Raw genomic sequence first — 15944 nt, 5'->3', positions numbered from 1 at the left:
TGGATGAAGAGCAAACACCATCTACACCAGCATTCTATTCACCTGCCTTTGATAGCTGCTTTTTTCAAACCATAAGACATGGCCCTCAATGGAAGTTCACCATCAGATGTTGATATGCTTGCCTTTTTGTGGCACATATTGTCAGAGCAGTTAACCTATAACCACTGGTCAAACCAAAAATGTTCTAGAATAGAGAAGATCCTAATTTGTCATTGAGCTAGTCAGCTATTATACTAAGGAGAGTCTTTGTGAAGAGTGTGGTCTTCAATAGGGCACACAGAATCTCCAGTCCTTCAACTCTACCCTCTGCAGAAGAAGAACTGAGCTTGACCAAGGATTGATGAAGGGTTTAAGTGTGCCTCAGTCTAGCCATCCACTGCTCTTATGCTAGTGCAGTCATTATAGGATGTCTGCGATGTCATGCATTTGATAGGCATGCTGTTACCAATGTCAATAGCACGTGAACCCAACTTGTTAGTTTGATATCAGTGAAAAGAGGAAGGGAAGCTGCTCATACCCAGCTCAGCATTATTCCTGCTGACAGGAGGTCAATGTCAGGAGCACTCTGTGGGGTTTGACTCCTCTGTGGGCAAAGCAACTGACCAACTTAATCTTTTCTGGATAATGTAAGCCCCTTGTCTTATAAAGCCCAAGCCTTTGTTGGCCCAGCTAACCGTACCACTTGGATCTCCTCCTAATATACAATGGTTGCCTTCTAATCAGAATACTGTTTGGTCAACTATCGGCTGGCCTGCAATGTTACTTTTTGTTTCCAGAAGAAGGAGGGCATCTTTCTTATTTAGCCCGCAGGACATATACCACTAAATCCATTGTGGGTAATTTTAGAATTGTTTCCTGAACCTTCTTGGCTAAGAAGATGGAACATCTTACCAAGTGGCAAAGGAGGCACTTAAAGAACCTAAATTCCTCCCCTTTCTGAAATCACTTGCCTCAGGAATCCAAGATAGGAGAAGATCATAATTCATGTCTCACTCCTCGAGCGGGTCAGTCCTTCTCCTGAGAGGTACTGCTTCAAGTTTCCTTTTAGCATTCTCTACTGTTACACGTATATACATATTCATTGAGGTAGAGTCTGTAGTGTGCTGGAGAGCTCAGAGGGTCAGTAATGTCAAACTCCGCCTCCTTAACAGGCACCACCACCATTGTCAATGGTATCAGAGTGGGCTTTATCTTGCCTCTTGACATATCAGATGATAGATTTATATTGCCTGGTGCACAAGTACCTCTTCACACTTGCTCCCATTCTGGGGTCAGTAAAGTAAGAAGACAGCCCCTCACTGTAATTTCACCTTGACTTACCCGGCTGGAGGGATCCTGTGTGCCTGTAGCTTTAACTGATATTTGCAATAGGGAACTGACAGCTTCTTGATTGCCCCTCTTTTATGTCAATCTTCCCAATAAATCTTGTACAATCCAGGAGGATTTCCCCTCTCTCCAACTGAAGCATACTCAGTCTGTGCCAGAAATGAGATTTGCCCTGCTCACCACTTGCTACATTTCTTTAGCTCCAGCATGTCCCTCGTGTCAGTGATCCACCCACTGAGTTAATCCTCCTTTTCTCTCCATTCCCTCTATGACAGCATGAATAAGGAAACCAGGCTACACCTGTTCTACCTCTGGACGTGCTTCGCTGACTGTGGCAAACTTCATGGGAGATGCTTCTCCAATATTCACTCATCTTCTTTCTGGCTTGGTGCGATCTTTTCAGTCAAAACATATGTTTATTTAGACCGTAGTCTTTTAAACAAGGAATCTTAAAAACACCATACAACTGATAAAATCTGACACAAGACATTCAATATAAATCATGGTATAAATTAAATGCATTAAAATACCATTCATCCAACCAGTAAAACCTACATTCTCTAAAAACATTATAAAAAGTTGGACAAGAACTTCACACAGTTCACTAGGATTTTCCCAGTTTGACTGTAAAAAAGGTAGCAACTTACAATAAAAATCACCGCAAGGCACACGTCACATAAAAAAAATCTAATTTCAGCCAATAAACTAATTGTTTGCCCCTTGTTCTAAATATCATATTTGAAAAATATAGGTTTTAAAAAGGGCTTCCGTTGGGCTAAAAAACACAGACAATCTACTAGAATGTGGATTAAATCTCCTTTTCGTATTCAGGGCGAATTTATAAATGTTTCTGTCATATAGCAGAATACCACATCTTTCTGTCATAAAAGCATAATTTAACCCACATCGGAATCGTAGGCGACCTTGACGCATCTTGATACTGTGGAGTCTCTCCAGATAGGGAAAGATCTCATCTCCGAACCATTAGTTTATCAAGTGGGAGACAGAATTTTTCTTATCTTATTTTTCTTTCTATATAAGATCCTCCTCACCGGTGGCGAGTGGTGCCCCCATTGGAACTGCAGGTGCGCTGGGCCTCTGGCGTCACTCGGAGCGTGGGCTGGTGGCCGGACTTTCTTGTACGGGCGGCCCCCCGGGCCACGGTCCTGGTCAGTTGTCTGGACGGAACTACGGGGAGCGTGGTCTCCATTGCAGTCCGGAGCACAGCGAGGTTGACTCTTGGCGCTTGGCACGATCGACGAGACCCGGGGCTGCGCCATGGGGAAGCCGCGGAAGGGAGCGGGGGCGGCACCGGCAGATCAAACTGAGGACTAATCGGAGGTGCAAGGACAGTGCTCGACGGACGGCCAGAATGCAGGGCTACAACAGCAGCAAATGGACCAGATCCTTAAGGCCATAGGGGACACTAGAGAGGCGCTGCGGCAGGACATTGCACAGGTATCAACAGGCCTAGGCCTCCTAAAGGCGGACCACGACAAGCTCGCTGACTTGGTCAAGTCTGCGGGGCTCGTGCTGGAATCGCTGGAGCCGGCCTAGAAAGCAGCGGATGCCACGATGGAGGACTTATTGCGCAGAGTGCAGCAGCTGGAAAGGAGGGCGGCAGATGCAGAAGGGCGCAATAGGCGCAATAACATTCGAGTGGTGGGCTTGCCCGAAAATATTGAGGGGAGCGACATGGTCTCCTATCTGGAAAACTGGCTGTGGGATGTGGTGGTCCCTGAGGGCCTGACGCATTTCTACACACTAGAGAGGGCCCACAGGGTTCCAGCCTGGCCTCCAGCACCGGGCCGCCCTCCCTGGCCGGTGGTTGCGCGCCTGCTGCATTGTAGAGACCGGGACATCATTCTGCGACAAGCTAGGTCGACTGGCCCGTATAAGGTGGACAATGCATCGGTGTCTCTCTTCCCCGACTACTCCCAGGAGGTCCAGCGTAGTCGTTTCTCCTTCTTGACGGTCAAGAGGGCCCTCCGTGATGAAGGAGTGCAGTACTCCTTACTGTTCCCGGCGCGCCTGAAAGTGCTGGTGGATGGAGTAGCGACGTTTTGTGACACACCGGATGACGCTTGGCAATGGTTGGAACGGTACCGAGCGGGCAAAGATGGCGCTGGCAACTGGGCAGAAGCAACGGAGGACAGACCAAAACCGCGCAGGAGTAGGCGCAACCGGAGACGTGTGCAGAACAGGAGATCCCCATCGGCATCGCAGACGGAGCTGGAGAGGCAGGCCGCCCTGCAGGCGGTGTCGGTCATCTCTGGAGTGGCGACGGAGACCCCATTGGTGGACTCGGGTTCCCGGCTGGGCTCTGATGAGGCGGACTTTGGAGGCTCTGATGGGGGATCGGAGAAGGATCCTGGGGAGCTGCCTCAGGTTACCCCACAGACGGCCGATGGACGAATGATACTCAGGTTGCTGAACGGAGTACAGTAAGGGGGCATGCCGATCTGTGTTGTTGACACTTTGGGGGTCACTGAGGGACCGCTTCTTGGGGCGCTGGAAGGAACGCTTTCTTCTGTACTGAAGGGGAATTGCTGGGGGAGCGAGAGGGCCCTGGCGGATGGAAAATTCGAATGGGTTGAGGCGCAGCTGGGGGGAGGAGGCTATCATAGGCGGGATCGGCCTATCACGGCGTGGTGGGTCTCATGCTGTCCGGCCTGGCTGGTGTAGGGTCACCCCCTCTATCTCACATAGTTTGTGAGTCTCTGGTAGTTCCCAGAGTCACCCTCGTTGACGGGGGTTGGGTTTGGATAGGTAACGACTGTTTGGAGCCTGTTCTGGGGGAGGGTGGGTTGGGAGTTGGGTGGGACTGTTACATGTTACAGGGGAGTGTCAGTGTGCCGTTAGGGTTGTCTGGGTTTGGACTCTGTTATAGGCCTATTGATGGCAGCTAGACTCAAATTGAAATGTATTACCTGGAATGTGCGGGGGCTCAACTCCATGAGGAAGCGGTATAAGGTGCACGCATATTTGGTCCGCAGGGGGGTCCAGGTGGCCTTTTTACAGGAAACACACTTAAATCAAGCAGAAGGGCAGGCGCTGCAGCGGCGTTGGAGGGGGCAACTCTTCTATACCATCTATTCAGCTCATGCTAGGCGGGCGCTGGTCTGGGTGCGCGCAGGTGTCCCCTTTCAACCCATGACGACGGTGGTGGACTCAGAGGGGAGGTTTGTGGCTGTGCTGGGGCGTCTCGATGGCCGGGACGTTACGCTTTGCAGCGTCTATGTCCCAAATTCTGACCAGGCCGCGTTTTTCTCGGCGCTGTCGGGGAGGCTGGCGTCCCTGCTGGTGGGCACAGTGTTTATGGGGGGGACTTTAATTCGGTGGTAGACGTGGAGATGGACCGTTCCCATCCTCCGCTGGCGCAATCGGCGGTGCGCAGGGTGGCCGGGGCACGGAAGAATTGGCAGGAAAAATGGGACCTCTTAGATGCCTGGCGGACACATCACCCTACTGACAGGGATTATTCGTTTTACTCTGCACCCCATGACCTTCACGTACGCCTTGACACTGTTCTTTGTACACCCGGGGCCCAGGAACTCACACGTAGCAGCGAATACCTGGTGAGGACTATCTCGGATCATAACCCCTGCTTGCTCACGATCCTTTGGTCCAGACAGCGGCAGCCGGTCCCCACATGGAGACTGAACCCGCTGGCTCAGGAGGACACAGTGTTTACCGCGGCGGTGCGGGAGAGCATAGAGCGTTACTTTCAGGAGAACGCGGGGTCCGCGACCACCAGGGCGCATGAATGGGACGCCTACAAAGTGGTGGTGCGTGGTGTGTGCCTCTCGTCCGCAGCGGGGGCACGGCGGACATTGCTGGGTGATATAGACCGGGAGGAGACCTCACTGCGGCGGGCGGAGAAGGCTAGTCATATGGAGGGGGGCAGTAGGGAGGAAGTGCTAGCGGCACGGGAGCGGGTGGCCACTCAGGTTGAGAGGCTTCGCTGCCTTGATTATAGAGAGTACATGGTCCGGGCGCACGCTGAGAGAGACCGGGTAGGCACGTTATTAGCATAGCTGTTCAACCCCCATACTAGGGGTACACCGATACTATCGCTGGCTACACCAGCAGGGGACCTAGTTCACTCGCAGAAAAAGAGATTAACGATCAGTTTCTGGCGTATTACGCGGAGCTCTACCGGAGCAGGTTGACGGTACTCCCGGCTGGGTTGGACGCCTTCTTGGATGAGGCGCAGTTACCGCAGTTAGACTCAGAACAGGGGGATGCGCTGGGTGCTGCTATATCCTTGGGGGAGATTAGGGCAGCGGTTAAGCACATGGCCAGAAAGAAGACGCCAGGGGGTGACGGACTGCCGGTAGAGTTCTACGCCTCATACATTGACCTCCTAGCACCTCAATTACACCAGGTGTATGGAGAGGCCTGGGAACTGGGCAGGCTGCCACCGTCGGCCATAGAGGCGATCATAGTGCCGTTACTGAAGAAAGGCGGATGACCTACTGCAAGGACGGCTTACCGTCCGCTCTCGATGCTCACTGTGGACTATAAGGTGCTGAGTAGGATCTTGGCCGCACGTCTGTCTGTGCATATGTGTACTCTGGTGCACCCAGACCAGTCGGGCTTCATTCCCACGCGGAACATCTCGACATGCATACGGCGACTGATTCGGGTCATGGAAGTTGAGGGGGAGGGTCCCTCAGGCGCGGCTGTGTTGTCGGTGGATATCGAGAAAGCATTCAACAGCGTGGAGTGGTCGTATCTGTTTTGCGTGCTTTGTCGGTTCGGGTTAGGGGATGGTTTCGTTCGCTGGACGCAGCTGCTGTATGACTCCGCTACTGCCAGGGTCCGCACGGGCCGTTCAATATCTGCGGCATGCTCGGTGAAAAGAGGCACCCGACAGGGTTGCTCCTTGTCCCCGCTCCTCTTTGCTTTGGCGATTGAGCCTCTGGCAGCATGAGCCCGGCAGGGACGGTATTAGGAGGGGGTGCTACTGTGCGGTGATCCGCACTATATTTCCCTGTATGCTGGCGACCTCTTGCTATACTTGGCCGATATGGAGGCTTCGGTGCAAGGGGCACTGGCATTTCTCCGGGAGTTTGGCGAATTGTCAGGGTTGCGTGTTAACTGGTCCAAGACCTGTCTATTCCCATTGACGCCTAGTTGCGCTCAGCCCGCGGAGCTGGAGGGGCTGCGTTGGGAATCGGAGTGCTTACCGTACCTTGGGGTCTATATTTACCATACCCACTCGCTCCTGTATGAGGGGAATGTGGGCAGAGCACTGAGGGGCATTAGAGGCAGTATGGGGTTTTGGCGTACCCTTCCACTGTCAGTGGCCGGACGAATAGCGCTGTTGAAGATGGTGGTCCTCCCGCGACTGCTTTATTTTTTTCGCGCGCTACCGGTGTGGATTCCGCTTTCCTTCTTCCGGATGCTGTGGTCGATGGTGATAGGGTTCATCTGGGGCTCCGGCAGGAGACGTGTAGCTTTGAACACCCTGCTCAGATCGCGGGAAGAAGGAGGTATGGCGGTACCGGATTTTGAATGGTACTATCTGGTGGCACAGCTGAAATGGCTCACGCAGGAGGTGGCGCGAGAGTTTCGGGGCCCAGACTGCCCGCAGGGCAGAATTATCCAGCGACATGTCTTGTCCTTCATAGTGCTCCAGCAGAGGCTCCGGCCGGATCTGCTCACTCTCGAGGAGCGTACCCTTCGCCAATGCTGGCTACGTAGCCAGAAACGGGCGGGTTTTCCCACCCCATATGCCCCAGAGATCCCTCTGGGCATGTGCACTGCCCTCCCACATGGCGGGGATTGGACAACGCTGGCCGCTTGGGAAGACCGCGAGATCCACATGATAGGGGACTTGTATAGGGATGGCACCTTGCTGCCGTTTCACGACCTACGAGATACCTTTGATCTGCCGAGGGGTGACTTTTTGCTGCATGCGGCTTTGGTGTCCGAATCCAGAAACGCTGGAAGTTGGGTCTGGTAGAACCCCCCACGTCATTGGGCTTCCAATACGTCACGATGGCTGCTGGCACCTACAAGGCTATCACCTGCTTGTACAGGAGATTGCTGTTGGATGGACCACCGCCACTGGATAGGTTGAGGGAGCGCTGGGAGGGAGACCTCGGCCAGCAGATACCGGAGACGACCTGGCCGCAGCTAGTACGACGGGCCTGGAAGGGCACACGCAACGTTCGGTTTCAACTAGTCCAATACTTCACCCTGCACAGGGCTTATTGGACGCCAGTTAAAATCCAGCGTGTCTTTGGAGGAGCACACTCAGTGTGTCCTCGCTGTAGCACGGAGGGTGCTGACTTTGGTCCTATGTTTTGGTCGTGCGCAGGGCTCGGTACATACTGGACTGATTTTGTATCTTGCTTAAATGAGGTTACGGGACGACAAGTTGACACAAACATGGGGGCTTGCCTCTTACTTTGGTTCCCACACACGTCAGCCACAAAAATTACAAGTAAATTCTTTGACCTGGGGTTGATTATGGCCAAGAGAGAGCTCACACTGCACTGGAAGTCCAGGGGGGGCCCCAGCTTCCTGAGATGGCGGGGATGTTTCCAGCAATGGGCGAATAGTGAAGGGACTCTTAGGTTACAGCTAGCCAGACGCACTTCTAATGACAAAGCGCTAGATGCGGCCAGGGCGTGGGGTGCGCTGGTGGCGGACCTTCAATCCATAATGGAAGCTAGTGGGGGAGACGAGATGGATGCGCCAGCGAGTCAGATAGTGGAGACTGGGGCGGGGACTGTGAGGACACACATGGGGGGTGCAGCCAGCTAGGCCCACGCATTCTGCTGCATGTGAGGTTTTGAATGCCCTTGTTGAAAAGAGAACGAAAGACGGCTTAGGTGCCATGCTATATTCTGCACAATTTCTGGATCATCAATCAACTGCAGGCTGTGACTGGGAATGCCCTGGAGGGAGTTGAGCGCTCTTGCACAAAGGTTTATGCCACTTTGTGGGAAAGACAGTAGGGGGTACACTGACAAGGGGGAGTGGGGGTAGAGGGGGAGGGGGAGGGAGAATCATTAGGGTATAGAGAATGCGGGCTAATGTAGAGTTTATCCTGGCAAGGACCATGGAGCTGATGCCCCGTTTTTGATGTATGGCTGTAAGATGTTTGAACGAAAATCAATAAAAATTTGTTTAAAAAAAAAATAAGATCCTCCTCACTGAAGTCCTGATTTGTTATTCTTCTCAACTCCCCCTTATTCACTCTTATTGAATTGATATCTTCTGCTATTTCTATGTTTAATTCCCTACAATAGGTTAGGATCCTTCCTCAGGCTACACAGGCCCAAGTTAGCTCACTTTGTATTATCTCCTTTTTACATAATGAAAGTTTTTAGGGATTTCCACATTGTCTATCCGTATCCAGAATTTTATGGTCTCTGCATGTACTAAATGCGTCCACGCCATCAGGCGTGTTTCCAGTCTGATGCGATTTGCCCTAGTGTCTTGGAGGGTGTCAATATTTCTCCGCCTAGTGGAATTGTCTGCAGAATTGTGGGGTTTCCTGCCATGTTGTGAAGAGCCATGGATCTTATTGTACCCCTAAGCATACACCACTATTTCTGCTGTCTCTTCCTCCACTCGGAGTTATGACATCTGCAGGGCCAGGTGGGCAGTTGCTGTGAGTTTCTTGTGACACACCAGTTTTCTGCCTTGGACTCTGATCAGCGCTAGCTTTTCATAGGTTTTTTTTAAACAGTAGTGAGCATCCGGGTACCTTCCCTTAAACTGATTGTTTGTTCTATTATGGTACTAGAAAGCCCCAAATATGAGCCCGCAAGTTATTGTTCTCTATGGCCCATGTCAGTCGACGTTCTCTTCTTCACACTGCATGTATCAGGAGGTCTCAGATAATACAGGCCACTGAAGCCGGGTTCTTTCTATCCATGCTTAGGGAAATCGATTTCCTACAGTCTCCAGAGAGTCACTGCAGTCGTGGCACTTCTGCTGCCAAACTTTTAACTCTCACAGTGGGATTTATTAGTTTCTCCCTATCTAGCCACTCAGGTGCTTTAATTACACAGAAAACTTGCCAGCTCTGTGTGTAAGGTACGTCATCAACTTAGATGCTCCTGGACTTCAAGAGAGTTGATTCCCAAAGTCCCTGTGAGACTCACTAGGTATAACATAAAGAGGCCCCAGAGTTACTCTGTAACCAACTTGGACTTGCTTTGTGCTGTGCAGATCCCTCAGACCATCCCATGTTTTCTTCTTGAAAATTACTAAATTGAAGAAGACTTTGTTTGTGTATGGTAATGCTAAGGCACAACCCTACCCAAAAGACAAGGGAGACCTGTATGGGGTCAAAGGCAAGCATAAAGTCAACGACTGATAGGAGAGATAGCTGGGTAATGTATTGTGAAATAGTATTCTATAAAGATGTGAGTCTACACTCTTTCCTAAACTGGAGCAGCGTTAGGGCGGTCAGTTATGTGGACGTTGTTCTGAATCCTGAGTGCATAAATGGAAAAGGCTGCTGACTTGTGTTTTTTCTTTTTTACACATATTAGTCTACAGTCTGATGGTGTCCTGGCTGTGAATGGGCAGAGAAGCACCAGAGATGATGAGCTTGTCTACAGAATAAGCAGGGATGTTGGTCGTAAAATGCCTTTGTAAATGATGCAGCTGGTTCTGAAGATGGTGTGGGCCAGCAAGGGGAGCTAATGTGTAATGGAATTCCATCAGGTTGGGGGGTGATCTGATAATATTTCTTCAGGCCATGAATGAGATGCACTAAGCCATGTAGGTGCCCTTACTAGCTACCAGTGTGGAGTCCGAAGGCAATGGAGCAGAGCAGTCCCACCATCCTGATGGGACAATAAAAGGTCGTGAACAGCAGTCCTGAAGTTGCTTTCTGAAAGAAACAGTTTCCCTTTCTTTAGGAGAGAGCTGGTACCATGCTGTATTTTATTTCTTCAATGTGATCCTTAAGGGCGAGGTTGGTGCATAGGGTGAATCCAATGGAGTTGGCATGCAGGAAAGTTGAGGTACAAAGCCATCAAGGTTCATGATATTGAGCCAGATTAGTCCTGTTTCTTGTTTGCTGGTCTTGGAAAATAACAGGAATTATTTCCTGGGTGGGTTAAACTTCAGTTAAGTGCTGGACATCCATGTCGGAACGATGTCTTGGCAGTGTATGAGGCGCTTGATGTCTGAAGCAGAGAACCAAAGCCTCTTTTCTTAAACCATAACGTTGTAATTCCTCAATCCATTCCACTGAAAGCAAGGCATATAGTATAAAACAAGTATAAGAGCTGCCTCTTCTATCATTTTGAAGAATTGCTTCAAACAACAACTATCCAAACGACTATCCATCCTCCAGTTGGTATTCCTAGACAACAAGAGTGACTTTATTGATATGTGCCTGCATAATAAATTCAAACCAAAACATACTAGAACTTTCCTGATATATTTTTCAGCCTGTTTGTCATGAGATGTGGTGACATATCCTCTCTCTCCTCTGCAAAGGCCACCAAAACTAAGTTGGCAAATTCTAACTCTCTTAAGCAAGACCTGCATTTGTTGTGATCTTTATTTACTGTTGATCACCCAGTTCCAATGCCAGAGATTGGCAGCTGCTCATTTTCAGTATTTGCAACCTCTCTCCCTTGACCCATTCAACCCAGCAAAATACATACCAATTTCTATGCCTCCTTTCCTAGTTAAACATATTGAAAGAGCGTTCTTTACCCAACTTTTCCACATCATTGTGGAAAGTAACCTGTCACATCAGCAGTTTGAGTTCAGACCAAGTAGAGTCTCAGAGACAGCCCTCATAACCCTATGAGAGTACCTCAAATTTACTGTGGGCTATAATAGTGTTGCTGCACTTCTGCTACTGGACTGATTAGAGCCTTAAACCCAGCACCCACCAGAGTTTATTAATCTGACTTTAACATTTGTGCATGTGTGGAATCATTCTACAATGAACCATCTCCTACCTCCAGCAAGTAAATATCCAGTGTTCTTGTTGCCTTTCACATTCTCACCCCACACTCTACATTGTGGCATCCTTCAAGGACCCATCATCCAAGGGTGTAGCGTTGGGGGAGGGGGATAGGGATATTTGGGATGTTACACCACTCAACCAAAATGTATTCTAATATTTTTGTAGCAAATAGTTGGGCACAGGTGCTTTCAGTCGGGTATGGTGACGTGTCTGATTTCACGCTGGATTTTTGTATGCCCAATCTGTCTGACTGACTGACACACACACTCTCTCTCTCGTCTCTGCCTTAAAACTTGTTAGTTTTATAACAAATGTGTTTTAAGTACCCCTAACAATCTGCACTCCTCTCTCTTTCCACTGCCTCTTAAGCCCTCCTCATGTCGTGCTTCTCATAACATATTTTAAAAATAGATATGCCAACGTGATTGTTGGGAAATCTGAAGCGTACACCCCGCCCAGCTGTTCTGACCAAGCTACGTCCATGCCATCATCTCTCCTTGTTTTTTCAACATCTAATTACCCATCTTACCAGATCTGATTAATTCATTCAACCTTACATGTTACAACTATGAGACACAATAGTCTACATAAAAGTAGACAATACAGAAGACTTCTGCATGTCAAGACTGACAACAGCATCAGTGCCATAGTTGCATGGATGATGAATAGCAAACTAAAACTCAACACTGACAAAAACTGAGATCATGACCATTGGAAATTGATTGAAACACCAGCCTATAGTCATATTGCCCATGGACCTCATTGCTCTGTAGCTTGGAACCAACAAGAACAACAAGGTATCTTCACCCTCTTAATCTGTTAAGGTTGAACTTGCTAATAGCCTATACCTTAGTGCCCCTGCTTCCTTCCACATAAACTATGAGTTTAGAATGTGCATCAAGAATCCTCCTTCATCTACATCCTCGGGTACACATTAAGCATGTCTAACACATCCTTTGTTCAATTCCTATAGCTAAATGATCAATGTTCAAGTCTCTCATGTTCCAAGTTGGGAGTCAATGGTATCCCAAACTCTTGAAGGGATGAGGTGTTCCCTCAATGGGACTCCCAGCCCTACACTCTTTCTTCCATGATATTGTTACCATGGTTAGGTGGTGTTTGAGCCTTGAGAGATGGGAAGCAACAGAGGCTGGGACAAGGATTGTCTAGAGAGCCCAGTGTGAGAAGAACCCCACTATATCCCGCTAATCCTACCCTATTCCTCCTGTGTTGGAACCACTGCAGCTGAGGGATGGTGTACGTTTCCCTCAACAAGTGCTGCATTTGTGACCCTTTGCTGGCTTCAGATTATGGAGGACTGAAAGTAGCATGATGCCAAGTGATTACCAAGCCTGCAAGAGATGATGCAGTCATGTGATGTTGCACTGGAAGTGTTATCTTATTTGAATATATGGGGCTCAAGATCTGAGAAGGAATAATTTATCGTATCCCCCAGTGGGACTGTGGACTTCACCTATCTCATGTGTTTTATATAAAATATTTGACTGGCTTTAAGGGTTTATGTCTGTGGGAGATATGGTGAACCTGGCCCTTGCACTGGCAAAACAACAGATGGAGACACTTGATTGTGTTTGAGAAGATGATGGGGGGGACACTGCACCACATATGCCAAACTAGGAGCCGACTCTGTATATACTATAGGTTATGCCACTTGTGATGGGACCCCTGCCCTCTGGCTTTGTTTCATCTTGTAGGACCGGGAGGTTCCAGGGCTACAATAGTACACTATGCATTGAAACATCCGCTGAGCAGCACCACATCACTCTAGTCCTTGGCCAATATCTAATTCACTTCATCACTCTTGCGCCCACTCAAAGAGTGCACTGCATGCCCATGAGGAGGAAGTGACCTCAGTCAAAGCTGTATACCACTCACGCTTTGTGTCCATCTTTCTCTATCCACACTTGGCCTTCAGTAGGGATTGTAGCATGGGTCTGAGTGAGAACTCCTTCCTTTCTTCCTTTTTTTCCTCAAGTGTGAAAGAACCTGGAAACACTTTGTTGTCTGCTGTGACTATTTCTCTAATCGAGCTCTAAATGCAACCACCCCTTTTGTTCCTCTCCTGTCTTAAGAGACCAGCATCTACACTGGCAGGCTCTGTGCACACTATGCATCACAGTGACTGCACCGCCCCTCAGCCCACCGCTTCCCCCTGTGCTGTGTGGCGAATGAGCCTGCTGTGGGACAGGCAGCTTCCTATCCTCTCCATTGTCTGACATTGTTTTTCAAATGTTTCCACATTTTAGGGATCCGTGGACTGCCCCAGTGTGGAGTTTGAATATGGAGATGTTGACAGTGTCACCGCAGAGTTGTCAGGTAAACTTTAAGAAAACTCTTGTGGGGAGGCTTGCACCATATCTGCACCACTTCCAACTCCTGGGGTTGGACCAATGGGGTTAAAGGCAGTTTCAAAGCCAGACTAGCGTTAATTTTTACCTCGCTGGTTGTTGAAACCTGTCCTCACTCATTCTTTAACAGAATACTGTAGCCACGAGTTTTTATTAACAAGAGATTAAAAAAGAAAATGACGTCGTTTTCTGAACTAGCTGGGAGTCCATGTGACGTCACTTCTGCGATGCAATCCGGAGTTAATACTCATCCAGGCACTTAGTTCAAATGGCAGAAGTACATGGGGGTTTGTATCTGTGCTGTCAGACTCCAGATGGACACCTACTCACGGGGGATGGGCCGAGGATGAGCTGGCCAGGGAGCCCAGAATCCAAAAATGGAAAGAAATGTGGCCCCAGAAAGACGGTGAAACTCTTCAGACGTATGTGCATGAGTGCCAGCACCACTGTGCACACGGGGGTCATCACCAGGGGAGAGAACAAGAAGAGGATAACAAGCATTGGAAATGCAATAGGTCTTGCATTAGAAAAGTTGGAGTTATTGGTCTTGTAAATGACATATTTTATTTATTTGTTGGTTTTTAAAATTGCTAAATTGATGGCTTTGTCATTTACAATGCCAATAGTTATAACTTTCGCGAATGTGACACCTATAGCATTTGGAATGCAACATGTTTTGTATTTTACGTGACTTAGATGGCAGCTCTGGTCGTTAGGCCACATCTCTAGAGAGCAGGAGAGTGCAGCAGGGGAGAGAAGCACAGCAATGCAATAGGTCTCGCATTAGGAAAGTTTGAGCTATTGGTATTGTAAAGGACACATTTTTTATTTATGTGCTTGTTTTGAAAATAGCTAAATTAATAGCTTTGTTATTTACCATGCAATAGTTTTATCTTTCGCAAATGTGACACCTATTGTAACACAATATGTGTTGTGAGGGTGAGTGAGGGTGAGGGTGAGGGGTTGAGGGTGAGGGTGAGGGGTTGAGGGTGAGTGAGGGTGAGGGGTTGAGGGTGAGTGAGGGTAAGGGGTTGAGGGTGAGTGAGGGTGAGGGTGAGTGAGGTTGAGGGGTTGAGGGTGAGTGAGGGTGAGGGTGAGTGAGGGTGAGGGGTTGAGGGTGAGTGAGGGTGAGGGGTTGAGGGTGAGTGAGGGTGAGGGTGAGGGTGAGTGAGGGTGAGGGTGAGGGTGAGGGGTTGAGGGTGAGTGAGGGTGAGGGTGGGTGAGGGTGAGGGGTTGAGGGTGAGTGAGGGTGAGGGGAGTGAGGGGGAGTGAGAGTGAGTGAGAGTGAGGGGTTGAGGGTGAGGGGTTGAGGGTGAGTGAGGGTGAGGGTGGGAGGGTGAGGGGTGAGTGAGGGTGAGGGGTTGAGGGGTGAGTGGGTGAGGTGAGGGTGAGTGAGGGGAGGTGAGGGTGAGGGTGAGTGAGGGTGAGGGAGGTGAGGGTGAGTGAGGGTGAGTGAGGGTGAGGGGTGAGTGAGGGGGTGAGTGAGGGTGAGGGTGAGGGTGAGGGTGAGTGAGGGTGAGGGTGAGTGAGGGTGAGGGGTGAGGGGAGTGAGGGTGAGGGGTTGAGGGTGAGTGAGGGTGAGGGTGGGTGAGTGAGAGGTGAGGGTGTGTGGGTGAGGGTGAGTGAGGGTGAGGGGTTGAGGGAGGGTGAGGGTGAGGGTGAGTGAGGGTGAGGGGGTGAGGGTGTGTGGGTGAGGGTGAGGGGTGAGGGGTGAGGGTGAGTGAGGGTGAGGGGTGTGAGGGTGAGGGGTGGGTGAGTGAGGGTGAGGGTTGAGGGTGAGTGATGGTGGTGGGTGTGGGTGGTGTGGTGTGTGGGGGTGGGTGAGTGAGGGTGAGGTGAGGGGTGAGTGGGTGGTGTGGTGGTGGTGGGGTGGTGTGGTGTGGGTGTGTGGGTGTGAGGGTGAGGAGGGTGAGGGGTGAGGGTGATGAGGGTGGGTGAGGGTGAGGTGAGGGTGAGTGAGGGTGAGGGTGAGTGAGGGTGAGTGAGGGTGAGGGTGTGAGAGGGAGGGTGTGGGGGTGAGTGAGTGGTGAGGTGGGGTGAGGGTGAGTGAGGGTGAGGGTGAGAGGGTGAGTGAGGGTGAGGGGTTGAGGTGAGTGAGGGTGAGGTGGTTGAGGGTGGGGAGGGGTGAGGGTGGGGTGAGGGTGGTGGGGTGAGGGTGGTGAGGGTGAGGGTGAGGGTGTGTGTGGGTGGTGGGTGGGTGAGGGGGTGGTGTGTGTGTGTGGGTGGGGTTGAGGGGTGTGTGTGGTGTGGTGTGGGTGGTGTGTGTGTGGTGGTGGGGTGTGTGGGATTCG

At 50.2% G+C, this 15944-nt stretch overlaps 1 protein-coding gene across 2 annotated transcripts in view; it reads left to right on the top strand.

Annotated features, from left to right (window-relative positions):
* STRIP2 (striatin interacting protein 2) overlaps nt 1-15944 on the top strand; it is a 189267-nt gene that overhangs the window by 65079 nt on the left and 108244 nt on the right. For both annotated transcript variants that reach the window (XM_078677640.1, XM_078677638.1), the window contains exon 2: nt 13552-13621. Coding sequence is in view for 1 of the 2 variants with exons in the window: in XM_078677638.1 (XP_078533764.1) it covers nt 13552-13621 (70 nt within the window). In the remaining variant the exon portion in view is untranslated. The remainder of the gene's footprint in view (nt 1-13551; nt 13622-15944) is intronic.

This window comes from Lissotriton helveticus, chromosome 1_1, assembly GCF_964261635.1.
Source record: "Lissotriton helveticus chromosome 1_1, aLisHel1.1, whole genome shotgun sequence".
NCBI lineage: Eukaryota > Metazoa > Chordata > Amphibia > Caudata > Salamandridae > Lissotriton > Lissotriton helveticus.
This window is presented reverse-complemented; position numbering and strand designations above follow the sequence as displayed.